The following is a 20,296-nucleotide window of genomic DNA, read 5'->3' on the forward strand; positions in this document are numbered from 1 at the left end:
CATTCTACTCAGCACAGCGTGGAAGAATCATGACCCCAGCACAGCTGCTTACCCAGCTGCATGCGACAGAGGGCTGCTGTCGTGAGCTCAGAATGGAGCATCTGCTCTTGCGGCTCATGTTTTGTGCTCCTTTTCAAAATCCCTGTGTCTAGGGAATGCCTCACCTGACCACAGCCTTCTCTGGGGAAAGAATTTTCTGTTTATGTAGTGCCGTCCACAAGTATTTATGAGTACCACCAGCCCATGTAAATAGTACACATTCTTAGCCTATGTTTTAAGCCAAACCATACTAAAGTCACTCTCCAGATTTTAGACAAAACCTATCTAGTAGTTTCTGAGAGGAGTGGAAGCAAGAAGAAAAAACTGGCCCTGGCCCTGGCCGGATAGCTTACTTGGTCAGAGCATTTTCCCAAAGTGCAGAGGTTGCCGTTTCCATCTGGATCAGGGCACATACAGGAATGGGTCAATATTCCTGTCTCTCTCTCTCTCTCTCTCCTTTCCTCTTTTGCTTAAATAAATAAATAAAAATTACAAAAAGAGAAATCTTGCTCTGGCCAGGTAGCTCAGTTGGTTAGAGCATGGTTCCGATACACCAAGGTTGTGGGTTCGATCTCCGCTCAGCGCACATACAAGAATCAACCTATAAATACATAAAAAAAAGTGGAACAACAAATTGATGCCTTGCTCTCTCTCTCTTTCACTCAAATCAATCAGTAAGAAATACTTTATTTTTATTTTTTATATTTTTAAAGATTTTATTTATTTTTGGCGGGGGGAGAGAGAGAATGAGAAGCATTCCTATGTGCCTTGACCCGGCAAGCCCAGGGTTTTGAACCAGTGACCTCAGCATTCCAGGTCAATGCTTTATTCACTGCGCCACCACAGGCCAAGCAGTAGGAAATACTTTAAAAAGAAGAAAGAACTTAATTTTATTATTACGGATGAGCCAAGGACACAGAGAGACGTGGATTTCCAGTTATCTCGGCCGCCTGACTCCAAACCCTCCTCCCCTGGGAGCAGTCCTTCCTGCAGCGGCTCTGCCGGCCTCCTACACATCCAATGTTGCACATTCACAAGATCCTGGGGGCTCCTCGGAGGGGACAGAAGCTGGCTCAGGGGGTGCCTTGTCCTTTAGGTCAGCACAGGTCTCATCCTGGGGGTCTTCAGTCTTTGGGGGAAAAGAGATGGATACACACGGGCATTCTGAGTTGAGTTGTCCAGTGTGGTAGCCGTGAGCCACATATTTAGATTTCAATGAACTGAATTTTAAAGTGCATCAGACAAGATGTATTTCAAAGGGGATAGCCACATGCAGCTGAGGGCTGTGGTAGCGGACAGTGCAGCCACAGGACGTTTCCGTATTGGCAGACAGTTCCAGTAGACATTCTAGAACGGCTGTGTCTCAGGAAGGATGAGGACTTCGGCTCTAGTATTACTAATATGCTACCAACAACCAATCCTAGCTGGTGCTAAGGAAAATCATTACACATATTGCCTTTGAGAATAAGAGCTACTGTCTTAGCCCTGGCCGGGTAGCTCAGTATTGTCCTGATATGCGAAGGTTATAGGTTCAATACCAGGTCAGGGCACATACAAGAATCAACCAATGAATGTATAAATAAGTGGAACAACAAGTTGATGTTTTTCTCTCCGCCCTTCTTCTCTCTTTCTTAAAAAACCTACCTACCATCCTATGAGAACATCTACTGGTAATGTAATATTATATCATTGTTTTAAACCGTTTTATTGAGATATTACTTATAAGGAAACAATTTAAAATTTCCTTACTAAATTCCAATACAATCCCCCAATTATAAGGGTACAATTGGATAAGCTGTAGTCAGTTTGTTGAATGATGAAGCCATCACTAGCTACACTTTGAGAGCATACATATCCCCCAATTTTTTTGCCCATCTGCAGTTAAACCCTGCTCTCCTACACCCTAGTCCAGGGGTAGGGAAACTTTTTGGCTGAGAGAGCCATGAACGCCACATATTTTAAAGTGTAATTCCATGAGAGCCATATAATGACCCGTGTACGTTTCTCATTATCCAATAAAAATTTGGTATTATCCCAGAGGGCAGCTGTGATTGGCTCCAGCCACCTGCAACCATGAACATGAGCAGTAGGAAATGAATGGATTGTAATACATGAGAATGTTTTATATTTTAATGTTATTATTTTTTTTTATTAAAGATTTGTCTGTGAGCCAGATGCAGCCATCAAAAGAGCCACATCTGGCTCGTGAGCCATAGGTTCCTGACCCCTGCCCTAGTCCTACCCTTACCCCCACCTCCACCCCAGCCATACTACTAATTTGTCTTTTCTAGAGATTTTATATAGAGAAATACCATATATAGCTTTTCGTGTGTGGCTTATTTCATTTAGCAAAGTGTTTTTGAAATATACCCCGTTTATCACATCTATCAGTAGTTTCCTCATTTTTTCATAGCTTAATAGTATTCCAGTACCTGGAGGTACCACATCATAATATTACATATTTTAAATTTCTTTTGGCCCCAGCCATTTGGCTCAGTGAATAGAGTGTCCACTCGGCGTATAGATGTCCTAGGCTCCATTCCCAGTCAGGGCATACAGGAGAAGCAACCATCTGCTTCTCTCCCCTACCTTCTCCCCCTTTTCTCTCTCTTCCCTTCTCGCAGCCAGTGGACTGATTGGTTTGAGTGTCAGCCCCTGACGCTGAGGATAGCTCGGTTGATTCAAGCATTGGCCCTAGATGGGGGTTGCCTGGTGAATCCTGGTCAGGGTGCATGCAGGACTCTGTCTCACTATCTCCCCTTCTCTCACTTACAAAAAAAATTTTTTTTAATTCATTTGAGAGAAAGAGGGAAGGAAGAGACAGAGAGAGAGAGAGAGGGAGAGAGAGAGAGAGAGAGAGAGAGAGAGAGAGGCGTCAACTCACTGTTCCACTTAGTTGTTCTGTTTAGTTGTGCATTCACTGGTTGATTCTCATACATGCCCTGAACAGGGATCCAACCCATGACCTTACTGCATTGAGACAACACTCTATCTACTGAGCCACATGGCCAAGGCCTAGCATATTATTATAATAATATTATTATCAATATTTTTTAATTGATGCCATTAACCCAACATTTGAAATGGATGAGATTTGTTAACTGGTACTCAATTTGTGAACCTGTGAACTATGCTTTTTAAAATTTTTTTAATTTTTTTAATTTTTTTTTGTATTTTTCTGAAGCTGGAAACGGGGAGAGATAGTCAGACAGACTCCCGTATGCGCCCGACCGGGATCCACCAGGCACGCCCACCAGGGGCGTCGCTCTGCCCACCAGGGGGCGATGCTCTGCCCCTCCGGGGCGTCGCTCTGCCTCGACCAGAGCCACTCCAGCGCCTGGGGCAGAGGCCAAGGAGCCATCCCCAGCGCCCGGGCCATCTTTGCTCCAATGGAGCCTTGGCTGCGGGAGGGGAAGAGAGAGACAGAGAGGAAGGAGGGGAGGGGGGTGGAGAAGCAAATGGGCGCTTCTCCTATGTGCCCTGGTCAGGAATCGAACCCGGGTCCCCCGCACGCCAGGCCGACGCTCTACCGCTGAGCCAACCAGCCAGGGCCACTATGCTTTTTTTAAAAAACAAATAACTTTAAATATATGTATATGTATACTATATATAAATAAATGCAACATGCGTAAGTATTTTTTAAATGAGACAGTAAACTATTTGTACCTTTTGATAATCCTCTATTTGTTCTGCCTTAAAGGATGATTCAATGAACCTGTGTCCTGTGTAAAACTGTATAAATGTTATTTGGTCTTGCTCTTAGATGGAATAATAATCAATGTTAAATCCCAACTAATCGGTATTTAAAATAGTAAAAAAGTTGATGGATGGAAATTAACTTTGTTAATTGATGCTTTCATGCTGTCCATCTGACATTGAAAATTTCCTGGAAACTCCAGGAAACCCTTATGTTTATGATATTGCTAGATTTACACGAGCCTCTTAAATGGGGATTTTTATTCCCACAAGATATGGGAGGAAATGAAGGATCCAAATCACAGGGATTTCATGATCTTTCTCAGACCACACTGGTGATGAGGAGAGACTTTGGGAGCTGAGAATCAGCTACTTTGTCATTCAAAGTACGTGGCACTTTTTTGTTGTTGTTTGGTTGTTTTTTTGAGATATAATTGACATATAACATTGTATAAGTTTAAGGCTTACAGATCATTGACTTGGTACATTTATACATCGTCATTTGGATACCACCTTGGCATTAACTCACATCTCCATACTGGCACATTATTGCTTTAAATTTTGTAATACATATTGTGGGCTATAATGATTATGCTGGTATTAGATCTTCAGGACATTAATCTACGAGTTTCAAGTGTGCACCCTTAAACATCATCTCCCCAATTCGTCCCCTACCCCCCAACCTGCAGCCCCTGGGAAGTACCATCCTCCTTTCTGATTTTAGGAGTTTGGTCAAAGCACATGTTTTTCAGCATGATGTTAATTGGCCTCCTAATTGGGAGTTGGAGCACCCATAGAAGCAGAGTGTGGGCTGAACCGGGAAGCAGAGGGGACCAGCCTGGGTGCTAAGCGAGCTGTGGGGGAAATTCCACACGGAGAACTCACCGAGAATGATGCCCTCTCCAGCTTCAATGAATTTGCATGCAAATGAGGAACAACAACTCAGTTCACAGATGGCAAGAGTACTTCTATCCCATGATTCTCTCCCGGGTTCTTCCCTTATCGCTTACCTGAAGCCTCCTGCTTGGAAAATTCGGAATGGCTAGTTCTGAGAGAAAGAAATGCACATTAAAGTATGTGATATGAGCCTGACCAGGCGGTGGCACAGTGGATAGAGCGTCGGACTGGGATGCAGAGGACCCAGGTTCGAGACCCCAAGGTCGCCAGGGTGAGCGCGGGCTCATCTGGTTTGAGCAAAGCTCACCAGCTTGGACCCAAGGTCGCTGGCTCGAGCAAGGGGTTAGTCTTCTGTAGCCCCACGGTCAAGGCACATATGAGAAGGCAATCAATGAATAACTAAGTTGTCAATGAAATAATCAATAACTAATCAATGAAAAACTAATGATGCTTCTCATCTCTCTCTGTTCCTGTCTGTCTGTCCCTATCTATCCCTCTCTCTGTCTCAGTTAAAAAAAAAAAAGTATGCGATGTGAAGATTTTGGAGGGTGGATCAGGGCTCTGGAGAGGAGAGGAGGAAGGTCATAGCACAGACTCTGAGGGGCGGTTGCCAGGGGGAACAGGGTGGGGCTGGGCATGAGAAATGGAGTTTGGGTAAATGGGGTCTCTGAAGGATGCAGTGCGAGACCCGCCAAGTATATGTACCTCTTGGTGGATTCTTCATGTGATGAACCTATAAAAAAAAACACAGGAAGGAATTTACCTAATGAGAGACTCCTTGTCTTTACTCCCCTTCCCCAGTGGCTTTCACCGGTGTTTCTATAAACTCACTGTGCTGCCCTGGCCGTTGGCTCAGTGGTAGAGCGTCGGTCTGGCGTGCAGGAGTCCCAGGTTCAATTCCTGGCCAGGGCACACAGGAGAAGCGCTCATCTGCTTCTCCACCCCTCCCCCTCTCCTTCCTCTCTGTCTCTCTCTTCCCCTCCCGCAGACAAAGCTCCATTGGAGCAAAGTTGGCCGGGGCACTGAGGATGGCTCTATGGCCTCTGCCTCAGGTGCTAGAATGGCTCTGGTTGCAACAGAGCAACACCCCAGATGGGCAAAGCACCACCCCCTGGTGGGCATACTGGGTGGATCCTGGTCGGGTGCATGCAGGAGTCTGTCTGACTGCCTCCCTGTTTCCAACTTTAGAAAAATACAAAAAAAAAAACAACTCACCGTGCTGACTGCATCTGTAGATGAGGAAGACAGAGGGAAAGAGGAGAAAGATGATGATGCAGCTAAAGGCGGAGACGAAGATTATTCTGGAGTCTGGAGGGAGAGGAGCAGGTCAAAGAGTTAGTTTGGCTCCTGAAACACCCCAATGGATTTTAGCAGAACAAGTAATGTTTAGCAATATTTTATCCTTTTGTATGGCTGTGTAGTATTCCGTTGTGTAAATATACTACAGCTTTTTTTTTTTTTGTATTTTTCTGAAGTGAGAAGTGTGGAGGCAGAGACAGACTCCTGCATGCGCCCAACTGGGATCCACCCGGCATGCCCACTAGGGGGCGATGCTCTGCCCATCTGGGGCATTGCTTGGTTGCAACTGGAGTCATTCTAGCGCCTGAGGCAGAGGCCATGGAGCAATCCTCAGCCCCTGGCTGAGGCCAACTTTGCTCCAGTGGTGCCTTGGCTGTGTGTGGGAGGGAGAGAGATAAAGAGAAAGGAGAGGGGGAAGGGTGGAGAAGCAGATGGGTGCCTCTCCTGTGTGCCCTGGCTGAGAATCAAACTCAGGAAATCTACACGCTGGGCTGATGCTCTACCACTGAGCCAACCAACCAGGGCCTATACCGCAGCTTTTTAAATCTACTTGTCTATCGACGAATACTCAGGTTCCTTCCATATCTTGGCTATTGTAAATAATGCTGCCATGGACCTAGGGGTGCATAGTGTTTACGATTTCTTCAGATAAATACCCGGAAATGGAATTGTGGGGTCAAACAGAGAAAGGCCAAGTACCATGTGGTTTCACTACTATGCAGAATCTAGAAAACAAAATAAATGAACAAACAAACAAACCACAAGGATACTCAGATCCAGAGGAAAAAAAACGGATGGTTGCCAAATGGGAGCCAGGTTGGTGGGCTGGGTGGAAAAGGTGAAGGGAATAGGAAATACAGGCTGGTAGTTACAGAACAGTCATGGGGGTGTAAAGAACAGCACAGGGAATATAATCAATAACATTGTAATAACCATGGGATGGTGCCAGGGAGTTCAAGACTTAACGGGGTGATCGCTTTGTAAGGTACATAAATGTCTAACCACTATGCTGTACACCTGAAACTAATATAATATTGTATGTCAACTATAACTGGAAAATAAAGTTTTTTTGTTTTTTTTAAAGTAGAGCTGCCACCTCAGAGCAGGAATGTCCCATTGCTTTAAGCATTTTGTTTAATCTTCTCCATTCAAAGCAAACATAACAATAATAGCTCATTTCCTGGACATTAAATGGGTCAGTACTTCTAAAGCACGACTCACACGTGGGAAATGTCCAGTAATATTCCACTGATTGCAGTAATAGCAATCGTTTATTGCGAGCCATGCAGGCTTGCTTTCCCATCTTGGCAATAAGCACATACGATACGTGAACTATTCCCATTTCATTCCTAAGTAAACCGAGTACCAGGAAGTCAGCTGAATCCCCTCAGGTCTCACAGGGAGGAGAGACTGGAATCCTGGTGTGTCCAACCTGTTAGGCTAGTCTGCCACAAGGTCAGGGCAGCTCTGGGATGGCCACTGGGTGTCAATACTGGAGAGATGTGATATTCTAAACCTGCGCCAGGGAACAGATAGTCTGGTGAGGTAACACGCGTACCCAACCAGCTGTAATGCTCAGAGCTACTGGCAAGTCCAGTCACAGGCGAATGAAAGTCCAAATTCTCACCCAGTTCAGAAATCATTTCCTATGAGGTATATGTATATACAACAGAATGCTACTCGGCCATGAAAGAAAAGAGTAGCCTGCCATTTGCAACAACATGAATGGACCTTGAGGGTGTTGGTGCCAAGTGAGAAAAGACAACTACTGTGTGGTATTGCCTACACGTGGAATCTAAATAACAGCAACAACAACAATGATAATACTAATGTCATAGAAACAGAGAGTAGGGCCCTGGCCTGGCAGCTCAGTTGGTTAGAGCGTCATCCCAATACACCAACATTGAAGGTTTCAGAACACATACAAGAATCAACCAATGAGCCTGACCAGGCGGTGGTGCAGTGGATAGAGCATCTGCCTGGGACGCTGAGGACCCAGGTTTGAAACCCCGAGGTCACTGGTTTGAGTTTGGGCTCACCAGCGTGAGCGTGGGGCTGCTGGCTTGAGTGTGGGATCATAGACATGACCTCATGGTCTCTGGCTTGAGTCCAGCTACTGGCTTGAGCTCAAGGTTGTTGGCTCAGCAGGAGGCCGGCCCCTCCCCCCTGTCAAGGCACATCTGAGAAGGCAGTCAATGAACAACTAAGGTGCCGCAATGAAGAATTGGTGCTTCTCATCTCTCTCCTTTCCTGTCTGTCTGTCCCTGTCTGTCCCTCTCTCTCTCTCAAAAGGGAAAAAAAGAATCAACCAATGAATGCATAAATAACTGGAACAACAAATCGATGTTGCTCACTCTCTCTCTCCCTCTCTCCTTCCCTTCATCTCTCTCTCTCTAAAATCAATCAATAAAAATTATTTTAAAAATGAAACAGAGAGCCTGACCAGGCAGTGGTGCAGTGGATAGAGCGTCAGACTGGGATGCGGAAGACCCAGGTTCGGGACCCCGAGGTCACCAGCTTGAGCGCGGGCTCATCTGGTTTGAGCAAAGCTCACCAGCTTGGACCCAAGGTCACTGGCTCGAGCAAGGGGTTACTCGGTCTGCTGAAGGCCTGTGGTCAAGGCACATATGAGAAAACAATCAATGAACAACTAAGGTGTCACAATGAGCAACAAAAAACTAATGATTAGCCCTGGCCGGTTGGCTCAGCGGTAGAGCGTCGGCCTGGCGTGCAAGGGGTCCCGGGTTCGATTCCCGGCCAGGGCACATAGGAGAAGCGCCCATTTGCTTCTCCACCCCCCCTCCTTCCTCTCTCTCTCTCTCTTCCCCTCCCACAGCCAAGGCTCCATTGGAGCAAAGATGGCCCGGGCGCTGGGGATGGCTCCTTGGCCTCTGCCCCAGGCGCTAGAGTGGCTCTGGTCGGGGCAGAGCGATGCCCCGGAGGGGCAGAGCATCGCCCCCTGGTGGGCAGAGCGTCGCCCCTGGTGGGCGTGCCGGGTGGATCCCGGTCGGGCGCATGCGGGAGTCTGTCTGACTATCTCTCCCCATTTCCAGTTTCGGAAAAAAAAACAAAAAAAAAACACTAATGATTGATGCTTCTCATCTCTCCGTTCCTGTCTGTCTGTCCCTGTCTATCCCTCACTCTGACTCTCTCTCTGTCTCTGTAAAAAGAAAAAAAAAAAAAAAGAAACAGAGAAAGAAACAGAGAGCAAGATGGTGGTTTCCAGGAGCTGAGAGGTGGGGGACACAGGGAGAGGTTGGTGAAAGGGTACACACTTTCAGTTATAAGATATTAATAAGCTCTGAGAACCTAAGGAACAGCATGGTGACTATTGTTAACAGCACTGGATTGCATAACTGAAATTTGCTAACGCAGTAGATCTTAAGCATTCTCAGCCAAGGGGAGAAAAAGAGGCAAATAGATGAGGTGAGAGAAGTGTTCATCAATTCAATGGGGGAAATCCTTTCACAATATATATGTATACCAAATCATTGCATTCACTATCTTACCATTGTGTCAGTATGTACCTCAATAAAGCTGAAGGAAGATGAGGATCTCCAACGTGGAGAGGAGATGATGAAAACACTGGCTCATGCACCCCGTGGGGACTCTGCCTCGTTGTGCAGGATAACGAGATTGCAGCAACAAGACAGTCTTCCCACCCAGTATCCCACCCACCTCACCTCCCTCCGTAATAGCCGCTGTGGTTGCTTTCGCACCTGTGTTCCCCCAGGCGCCTTTGCCACTTTTTTCCATTCTAGATCATAGCTTCTTTCCCTTTCCTACATGAGCATTTGCATCTGGAAGTATCCCAGATGACTTGGAATTTATGTGCCGCAGGATCACCCTTTTAGCGATGACTGTTATTTGGGGAGGACAGGAGTGTCCTAGCTCCCACCCATATTTGTGCCCTTCTCTGTCTCCTGTGCTTTCCAGCAGGAGTGAGCTGAGGGACTAGAATATCCCACCGTTGTTTAGTCTCCTCTCCTCAAAGTCCTTCTTCCCCACTCCCCCCATAATGCCACTTTTGTGTGAATATTTGTCTGCTTCTGGCCCTGGCCAGTTGGCTCAGTGGTAGAGCATCAGCCCGGCATGTGAATGTCCTGGGTTTGATTTCTGATCAGGGCACAGAGGAGAAGCATCCATCTGCTTCTCCACCCTTCCTCCCTCTCTTTTCTCTCTGTCTCTCTCTTCCCCTCCTGCAGCCAAGGCTCCACTGGAGCAAGTTGGCCCAGGTGCTGAGGACGGCTCCATGGCCCCTGCCTCAGGTGCTAGAATGGCTCTGGTTGCAATGGAGCAATGCCCCAGATGGGCAGAGCATCACCCCCTAGTGGGCATGGCGGGTGGATCCTGGTCAGGCGCATGCAGGAGTCTGTCTCTCTGCCTCCCAGCTTCTCACTTCAGAAAAAAAAGAGTCTGCTTCTGATAGCATTAACCCCAAAAACCCCTCAAAAGCACCAATTCTATAAGGACATCTGCATGGACACGTAAACACAGGGCGGGAACAGTTGTCCCTGGACCTTCGATGGCAGCAGAGAGGCATCACTCCTGCGTTAACCTTTCACTTCTCCTCTTGTCCAGCTTACAGTTTCTCTCCCATAACAATTTGCTAGAAATGAGAAGTGAATTATTGCAAAACTATCTCTTCCTATGGCCCCACAGGCTTATGATCTGGGTTCGCCCTGAGATGTCCACATATCCTGGTCAAATGTCACACATCTATTTACAAATAGTCAAGATAAATTACAAAGGGTCTATGATGTTGGTCTGGAGGAATCTAAGTAATGAGATACACCTTGACCTAGGCACTGGAAAGAAAGCCTGGCCATGTGCCCAAGTTAGGTTATGAAGTTCATTATCAATCTGCACGGAGTGGGAGCATAGGGTCCTTCTCTGGCAGCTTAGAGGCGTGCATTCACAGGCTGCTTAAAGATTTGTTATTCTGTTTAAAACAGTGGTGTTAAAAGTGTGAACTCAATACATTTTTAAAAATGGTATGCAAACTCACTTGCATGGCTATGATAAAATGAAAGGAAATTGACAAGGGTTGGCAAGAATGTGGAAATGTTGGAACCCACATATGCGGCTGGTGGGAAGAGAATATGGTGCAGTCACATTGGGAAGCAGTCTGGCAGGTTCTCAAGAAGTTAAACATAGAGTTACCGTACATCCCAGGAAATCTACTCAGGAAGTCTACTCGTAGCTAGAACCCAGTTGAAAGCGGGAATTCATGTTTGTATACCCCTGTTCACAGCAGCACTATTCAGAGTGGCCAGAGGGTACCAACAATGGGTGAATGGAGAACCAAAAGGCGATCGATCGACACAGTAGAATACTATTCAGCCATGAAGAGGAACAAAGCCCTGGTACACATGGCAACATGGATGAACCTTGAAAACATGATGCTGAATGAAAGAAGCCAGGCACAAAAGACCACATATCGTGTGATTCCATTTATAGGAACTGTCTCAAAGAAGCAAGACCATACAGTCAGCATGTTAATGGTTTGCCAGGCTTGGTGTGAAAGGGGAATGAGAACTGACTGCTCAGTGGGTACCAATTTTCTTTTGGAGGTTATATGATATTAGTGGGGATGGTTGCATCGCTTTGCAAATATTAAACGCTGCTGAATTTTACATTTTAAATGGGTGCAGTTATGGATTGTGAATTATATGTCAATAGAAAAGAAAGAAAATAAATTATACAAGATCTAAAAATAGAAAAGCTTCTCTACCTCTTCCCTTCCTCACGTCACTAGACTTCCCATCTCATTTTTGACACCTCCATGCTCCTCAACTCTGTCCGATTTCAGATCTTTTCAAGAAAACATTCCTGGTGTGAACTAGGTTCTACAGCTGGAGTAGTGGTCATGTCCCTAACCCGCTATGGAATAAGAACATTTTCAAAGACTAATGCTTATTTTGCAAAGACACCTTGAAGGCTATCTTAAAAAAAAAAAAAAGAATGATACCAGCAGAGGCTCTAATGACAACCTTTAACAATTTTGGCTCTTTGGAGAACATGGCAGAGAGGTTATGAGTTGCTGAAAGGAAGGGTGATTAAGCGCCTAGATGCCATTAACATCTGGATGAGTTCCTGTTTCAGTCTAAAGCTCCCAGAGCCCTACTTTTTACAAGAATCTATGAAGACAGAATCTTAGTTCTTTATGAAAAAGCAACATCAGAGAAAAAGAATTCAATATTCACCATTTTGGAGAACTTGAAAGTTTTATCAAGTCCTTGATCCCACAAATCCCCAAAGTACCTGGACTCCATGGATCCTGGTCCCGTTCCCTAAGCCAGACACACAGATGTGCCCCTAGGCTTCAAAACACTCTACATCTTCACTGTGAAAGATGGCAGGCAATGTACTTGGTGATGTTCTATTCACCAGGATTTTCAGGAGTGGCCTTAGAGGTCATCTCCTCCAAAATGCAGTAGTAGTGCCTCCCAAAGCATTGGGGAAGTGGGCATTAAGATTCTCCTTGTGCCTTTTAATTAAAAGGGATCCCCTCCCTCGTGAGGTAAATGTGACTGGTAAAAACACCTCTTCTCTAATTATCTTACCTGTTTTTTTTGAGGAAGCTCCAGGTCTGTTATCTAGAAAACAAGGCGCAAGAAAAGTAGTCATAATGATTATATGGGAACCTCACAGGTATAAGTGTTCATGTTCTACTTACAGACCTTTTGGGAAGCAGAGAAGAGAATGCTTTACTGGGTCTCCAAACAAGAGCAGGTACTCTTCTTAATACTCCTGGAGTTTGATATTGTTTTTATTATCAGAAATATTTATGAGTAAAACTACTAATTTCCCCCCTCCCACCCCTAATCCTTACCAATCTTCCCTAGCCCAGGAAAGAGCACCACTATTTTGTTTTGCTTTTATTTATTTTACTTGAAACATTTTTAAGAATTATATATATATATTAATTTCACGTGTCCAGCTTAGTGGTTCGACAATCATATACTTTACATAGTGCTCCCCTCAATATTTCCAGTACCCTAACTGGCACCATACATAGCTATCACAATATTATTGACTATATCTTCTGTGATTTACTTATGACTACATTATAGCTACCAATTTGTACTTCTTAGTCCCTTCATCTCTTTCACCGAGGACATCAGCATTTCACCAATATTCTTTTCCCATATGGTAGGTTACCTTTTTATTTTGTTGATGGTTCCCTTTGCTGTGTGGATACTTTTTAGTTTGATGTATTCACACATTTATTTTCATTTTTGTTTCCTGTGATTTTGATGTCATATCAAAAAATATTTTTGGCCTGACCAGGTGGTGGCGCAGTGGATAGAGCGTTGGACTGGGATGCCAAGGACCCAGGTTTGAGACCCCGAGGTCGCCAGCTTGAACGCAGGCTCATCTGGTTTGAGCAAAAGCTCAGCAGCTTGGACCCAAGGTCGCTGGCTCGAGCAAGGGGTTACTCGGTCTGCTGAAGGCCTGCGGTCAAGGCACATATGAGAAAGCAATCAATGAACAACTAAGGTGTCACAATGCACAATGAAAAACTAATGATTGATGCTTCTCATCTCTCCATTCCTGTCTGTCTGTCCCTGTCTATCCCTCTCTCTGACTCTCTCTCCCTGTAAAAAAAAAAAATTGGCAAGACCAATATCAAGATTTCCCCGATTGTTTTCTTCTAGGAGTTTTATGGTTTGGAAGTCTTCTGTTTAAGTCTTTAATCCATTTGGAGTTAATGTTTGTGAATGATGTAAGACAGGGGACCAAGTTCATTCTTCTGCATGAGGTTAGTTTTCCCACCACCATTGGTTGAAGAGACTATCCTTCCCCCATTGAGTATTCACGGCACCCTTGTCAAATATTAGTTGACTGTATATGTGACGGTTTATTTCTGGGCTCTCTATTCTGTTCTGTTGATCTCTGTGTCTATTATTATGCCAGTACCAGCCTGCTTTGATTACAATAGCCTTGTAGTATAGTCTAAAATCAGTGAAGGTGCTACCTCCAACTTTGTTCTTTTTTCTCAGGATGCTTTGGTTATTCAGGGTCTTCTGTCTTTTTCAAAAATTTCAGGATTGTTTGTTCTAGTTCTGTGAAAAATGTCACTAGCATTTTGATAGAGATTGCACTGAATGTATAGATGGCGTTAGGTAACATGGACATTTTAACAATATTAATTATTATGATTCATGACCGTGGGATATCTTTTTATTTCTTTGTATCTTCAGATTCTTTCATCAGAGTTTTGAGGTTTTCAGTGTACAGATATTTCACTTCCTTGATTAAATTTATTTTCAAGTATTATATTGATTTTGATGTTATTGTGAATGGGATTGTTTCCTTTCATTCTTTTTCAGATATTTTTTTATTAGTGTAAAGAAATGAAACTGATTTCTGTATGTTGACTTCATATCTTGCAACTTTATTTTTCATATTGATTTTATTGGGATGACACTGGTTAAGGAGCCCAGTTCTTCAACACATCTCTGTACACCATATTGTGTGTTTAACCTTCAAGTCATGTCCATAAAGATTTCTTACAACTTTATTGAATTTGATGATAAGTTCTAATAGTTTTTAGTTGAGTCTTTAGAATTTTCTTTTTATAAGAGCATAACATTCTTAAATAAAGACAATTTTCACTTTTTTCTTATAATTTATAAACAGCAATTGACTTCACATATTATATACTTACTATTGAAATGACTTCCAAGACTAAACAAAATTGTATTGAAAAGTTTTAAGAGGCACAGGTAACATATATACATAGAAGATGTAGAAAATAAAGGGAATTATGAAGAAGCACCATCCTAGAATTTGAATACTAGAAAAGGCAATAAATCTGAATTATAATAATGGCTCTCACTGACCTTGGAGAAATCACTTACCTCAATTGCCACCTATTAATTTGCTTCTTTCAAATATTTATAACAATGCCCATGTCTCTGTGGGTGAGCATTTAATGTCTTTCTTTCTAATTTGAATTCCTTTTATTTCTTTGTCCTGCCTAATTGCTCTGGCTAGCATTTCCAGTATAGTGTTGAATAGCAGTTGTGAGAGTGGACACCTGACCTTAGAGAAAAAGATTTCAACCTTTTATCATATTAGCTGTCAGCTTGTTGTATATGGTCTTTTGTATATGCTGTTAAAATATGTTCTCTCAACACCCACTTTGTTGAGAGTTTTTATCTTGAAAAGATGTTATAGTTTGTCCAATGCTTTGTCAGTATCTAAGGAAATGATCATATGATTTTATCCTTCATCTTATGAATGTGGTTTATCACATTTATTGATTTCTGTATGTCGAACCATCCTTGCATCCAGGGATAAATCTCACTTGATCATGGTGTATGATCCTTTCAATGTACTGATGGATTCAGTTTGCTAATATTTTGTTGAGAATTTTTTGCATCTTTAGTCATCAGGGATACTGGTAATTTATTTTTCTTGTAGTATCCTCATCTGGCTTTAGTGTCAGGGTAAAGTAGTGTTCACTCTTTTTCATTTTTGGAGGGAAGAGTTTGAGAAGGATTGGCATTGTTTCCTCTTTAAATGTTTGGTAGAATTCACCTGTGAAACCATCTGGCCCTAAGCTTTTGTTGTTGTTGTTAGAAGTTGTTTTTTATTTTTTTTGTTTTGTTTTAATTACTGATTCAATCTCCTTACCCATTGCTGTTCTGTTCAGATTTTCTATTTCTTCATGATCCAGCCTTGGTTAGTAGACTCACACAAAGGTTCTCTCATCCATAGGTGGTTACCCAAATCCATGTTTTTCAGGCACTCCCAGACCACAAAGGGGAGCTGGATCTGGTTTACAGTTCCCTGCACGTTCCACAGCTTGTGCTGAGGTCTGTCTGCCCATTACCTGATGCACAGGTGGGTGAGACTTCTCCCTGGTCTTTGGCATATGGTGCTGGTTCCTATGATTCCCACAGAGGTACTTTTTAAAAAATTGAATTTATGAGGGTGACACTAGTTAACATAATCATACAAGTTTCAGGTGGATAAATGCTGACTTTTTGTTGCTGAAGAGAGGGACAAAAACAAATGACGTTTTGTGCCACTATGATGCCCAGTTTCACTTTTTATTTGTTTCTCAATTTGTAATTATGCTGTGATTCCTGTTTTCAGCAGAGCTATAATGATAAATTCAGTTCTGTTGTATGGACTCAGATAGCAGAGTGTCATACTGTGACCTGGAGTCATCTCAGGCTTTACATTAACTGAGAGAAAACGTTTTAGGCAGGATCTTGAAGAGGAGAAGACAGGGTGAAGGGAAGAACCAGAGCTGGGGACATTCTCACCCATCTCTCTGTATTAACCATGTCTTATTTTCTACATCTGATGCTTTGACATTTGGAGACCTTGCTGACTTTAGAGGGATTCCCTCTAAATAGGGTTAGCCAATTCCTAGAGACAGAAAGCAATTCTCCCTCAAGTACACCTCTTAAATCCAAACCAACCGATCCAGAGCCCACACTCCCAACCACCTCCTTCGTTGGGCTTTCACACTCAGGGCAACTATCCCCCTGCCCTAATTGCCCCAGGGCTGTGTCCTAGATAACCTGGGGCACCCTCTGTGCCCCAACGCCAAGCTCTTTCCTGCAGTCTTCTTCCTCCCTCTGCTTCCTGGCACTGGTGCTTCTCCATGTGTCCCTGCATAGCATGGTGTGCCCCATCTCTCGGGAACTATACCAGACTAGCTCTTCAATGACAATTGTCTCTTAATCCCTTGGTCTTGCTGCGCCTCAATTTTTTAAAAAATTAAAACCTTTATTCTAAAACATTGTTTCTTGCTCTGGCCGAGTGCCTCAGTAGATGAAGAATCATCCTGGTACACCAAGGTCGTGGGTTCAATCCCCCTTCTGGGCATATACAAGAAGCAGTCAATCAGTAGATAACAAAATGAAACAACGGATACAGCTAAATGAAACAATAAGTTGATACTTCTTTCTCTTTCTCTCTATTTCATTCTTTCTTCTTCTCCTCCCTCTCCCTCTTTCTTTTTCTCTCTCAAATCAATGGGAATTTTTTTTTTTTACAGGGACAGAGAGAAAGTCAGAGAGAGGGATAGATAGGGACAGACAGACAGGTACAGAGAGAGATGAGAAGCATCAATCATCAGTTTTTCGTTGCGACATCTTAGTTGTTCATTGATTGCTTTCTCATATGTGCCTTGACCGCAGGCCTTCAGCAGACCGAGTAACCCCTTGCTTGAGTCAGCGACCTTGGGTCCAAGCTGGTGAGCTCTTTTTTTTTTTTTCCCTCAAACCAGATGAGCCCACGCTCAAGCTGGCGACTTCGGGATCTCGAACCTGGGTCCTCCCCATCCCAGTCCGATGCTCTATCCACTGAGCCACTGCCTGGTCAGGCAATGGGAAAGGTTTTTAGAAAAAGAACTACTTTTAAAAAATAAAAACACTCTCCCACATCCACATCATTGAGACCAACTCAGAAGCCCTGATGAGAGTTTTGTCCCCACACTCAGTTTCCATTTCACCACTTTCTTGCACTCAAGGTGTCACCTCTTTCATTTTGTTTTCTGGATTCCATCTCCCCTTGGAAGGTCCCATCACAGGACAAAGAAAACACTTGAAGCTTTCCTGCTCACCTGTGATCATCAGCTTCAGGTATTCGCTCTTCTCTGACCACTCGTGGGAGCCCATGGTCTTGTAGGTACAAAAGTACATCCCAGCATTTTTAGGCTCCAGGTCTGTGAGGAAGAATTCAGCATAGTGTCCTGCTGAGCTCTGCTCCTTCCTGTACCCAGGGTCCTGCAACTTCCCCAGCATGAACGTCACATTCTGGAAGGGAGCCCGGCACCTCAAGGTCACATTACTACTGCGTTCAACCACTGATCCCGGCGAGGCATTGAGGGAGGGTTTGGGAAGTGTCTCTGGAAAGAATTCAGAGTGTTAGTTGGACTCTATCTTTAATTTTATTTTTCAATTACAGTTTACAATCAATATTGTATAGTAGTTTTAGATGTACAGCATGTGGTTGTGCAAGCATATATTTCACTTGACTATTTTAATGACCATGAACATTCTCCTGGAATTCAGAGAATTAAAGGGAAAATGTCATATTACTCATCCATAAAAAAAAGTGAAATGTTGCCATTTGCAACAATATGGTTAGAACTACAGGGTCTTGTGCCCAGTGAAATAAATCAGACAGAGAAAGAAAAATACCAAATGATTTCACTTATACATGGAATCTAAAAAAAATAAAATAAACAAAACAGAAACAAACTCGTGGATACAGAGAACAGACTGAAAGCTGTCAGAAAGAAGGGTGGTCGGGGTGAAAAAGGTGAAGGTATTGAGAAGCACGGATTGGCAGTTTCATTCATGGGGACGTAAAGTACAGCAGAGGGAATACAATCAATAATATTGTAATAACTATGGATGGCGCCAAGAGGAGACTAGGGTTACTGAGGAGATCACGTTGTAAGTGTACAAATACTTAACCACTATGGTATACCCCTGAAACTAATATATTGTATGTTAACTGTAACTGAAAAATAATTTTTTAAAATGTCATGAAACGTGGGATGCAAAAACAGAGTTTATGTGGGAGACAACTCACCATTCTTGTGCCCATCTTCAAAGCCCAGACAGAGCCCTGGGAGAGAAACCCACATGAGAAATAAACAATGTGCTTGTCTTTGGGTACAAAGGAGGCAGAGAACGCGTGACTCATTTGTTAAAGATCTGCTGTGTTTCTTCCAGGCATTTCTCTGGGTTTATTTTTTTTACCTTTAATTTTTGTCTCATTGTTTGCCCTTCAGAAGTTATGTTTATGAAGAGCCTTCCAGCAACCCTTACTGATTTATGGCATTGGGAACTATAATAACGCTTTTATGATTAGTCCTTTCACCATCTATAAATCGTTGAACACTTACCTATATTTTTTTCTCTCCTATTTTCTGGGATTGCCATGTTTCTCCTTATCACTTAAATGATGCCATGGTTATGTTACCGTGGAGGGTTGGGGAGGGTTTTCTCCCTCAATCAAATGGAGAGAGTTTGTGGTACAGGAAATGAATATGGGGAGGGACGGCCCAGCATACTCTGCCCTGCAGCTGGAGGTCTGGCGTATGGTGACGATAGCCACCTCTAAAGTTCAAGTGTGTGAGAGAGGAGCACAGCCCCAAAGTGAAGGGCAGTATCCAGAAGGAGAAAGGAACTGGGACAGATGATAAGTCCTGAGACCCTCTCCACACATGCTGCCCCTTCACGAAGGAGCAGCTAGGGGCTTAGGGAGGTGGAGCTGTTGGTTCACAGTGGAGAGTTCCGGTGAGTCCAACCCAAGATTATGATCCAGGTCAATCTTTTTATAGGTTGGGGTCTGTTTGATTGCATCATGTTCAGTTGAGGGTGGTTAAAAGCAGGCTGAGGATAGGGCCAGTCAGAAAATTTTCTTCTCAGCCACGATCCTCAAGCACTGTTTTTCTATTTCTGGTTGGTACCCAGACCCACAGCTTTTCACACCCTGTAGACCCTGCTCTCCTATATGCCAATGAAACAGTCATGGCAAAACTCTGGTGTTTAGGGGATACAGATTTGGAGATCCCATCGGAGCTCTGAATTTCTCAGCTGAGTATATAGAAGGTGTTACCACAATCTCTGGACCTTGGGTTCCTCATATTTTTGTGTGACATCAGAAAAGAGGTCATTATGAGGGTGTCACAGCCCACAACACTCTGAAAAGTGACATGTATCCAATACACATAAGTCATCGTTTCTGTACTTGCCATGCTTCCCATGATGACTCCCATGCCACCAGGAGTTTTCTCACCTATCCAAACCCATCCCTCCCAGTCCTGGAGACTCACCAAGGCAAAGCAGAGGCAGGAATCCTGTGATCATAGCGTCCCTTTCATCCAGGCCAAGATCCCGTCTTCAGTTTTAGAGTTAAAGAAAGAAGGGGGACTGGGGTGATCGAAGCTCTCCTACTCTCCCCTTTATCCCCGGGATGTGCAGGGAGACGTTTTGCTCTGACTCTCTGGTTCTCCACACCACTTGGCATACAGTTTCCTTCTCGCAATCAACTCAGGAAACCAGACGCCATCAGTGACAACATCTTCCCCATAAATGGGGTGTGTGTTGCTACGGCTCCGCCCACCCCAAGATCTGTCTCATCTGAAGTCACGTCCAAGAAAAACTTTTTTTTAAATAAAATTATTTCTGGAAACAGTCTTAGAGTTACAAAACAACAGAGTTCCCATGTACCGATCAGCGAGCCTCCCCCAGTGGTAATATAACTATAGGACATTATCAAAACCGGAAAAGTGGTATTGGCACAATACAGTGGCTGGGCAAGCACGCAGTAACATCTAAAACGCTGGGATTTCCAGCCTGACCTGTGGGGGCGCAGTGGATAA

General features: G+C 43.8%; 1 protein-coding gene across 1 annotated transcript; it reads right to left on the bottom strand.

Moving 5' to 3' along the window:
• Positions 1 to 760: 760 nt before the first annotated feature.
• Positions 761 to 19,967, bottom strand: VSTM1 (V-set and transmembrane domain containing 1). The gene is made up of 9 exons (XM_066372586.1): positions 19,748 to 19,967; positions 18,499 to 18,534; positions 17,522 to 17,806; positions 12,498 to 12,530; positions 5,848 to 5,940; positions 5,338 to 5,365; positions 4,746 to 4,783; positions 4,419 to 4,546; positions 761 to 1,168 (listed from the first exon to the last, which is right to left on the bottom strand). Exons 1-9 carry the CDS (start codon positions 19,779 to 19,781, stop codon positions 1,049 to 1,051), a joined length of 795 nt encoding a protein of 264 aa, XP_066228683.1. The 5' UTR covers positions 19,782 to 19,967; the 3' UTR covers positions 761 to 1,048.
• Between the last annotated feature and the right edge of the window lie 329 nt (positions 19,968 to 20,296).

The sequence above is a fragment of the Saccopteryx leptura genome, chromosome 3 (genome assembly GCF_036850995.1).
Source record: "Saccopteryx leptura isolate mSacLep1 chromosome 3, mSacLep1_pri_phased_curated, whole genome shotgun sequence".
In the NCBI taxonomy this organism is placed as follows: domain Eukaryota; kingdom Metazoa; phylum Chordata; class Mammalia; order Chiroptera; family Emballonuridae; genus Saccopteryx; species Saccopteryx leptura.

What these genes read in the sequence shown, in the direction of transcription:
- VSTM1 (XM_066372586.1), bottom strand. Translation starts at nt 19,781, where the DNA reads ATGATCACAGGATTCCTGCCTCTGCTTTGCCTTG. An exon ending in TGAAGATGGGCACAAGAATG is followed by an intron (nt 17,807 to 18,498) that starts GTGAGTTGTCTC and finishes AATTCTTTCCAG; the next exon opens with AGACACTTCCCAAACCCTCC. An exon ending in CATGAAGAATCCACCAAGAG is followed by an intron (nt 4,784 to 5,337) that starts GTACATATACTT and finishes TCTTTCTCTCAG; the next exon opens with AACTAGCCATTCCGAATTTT.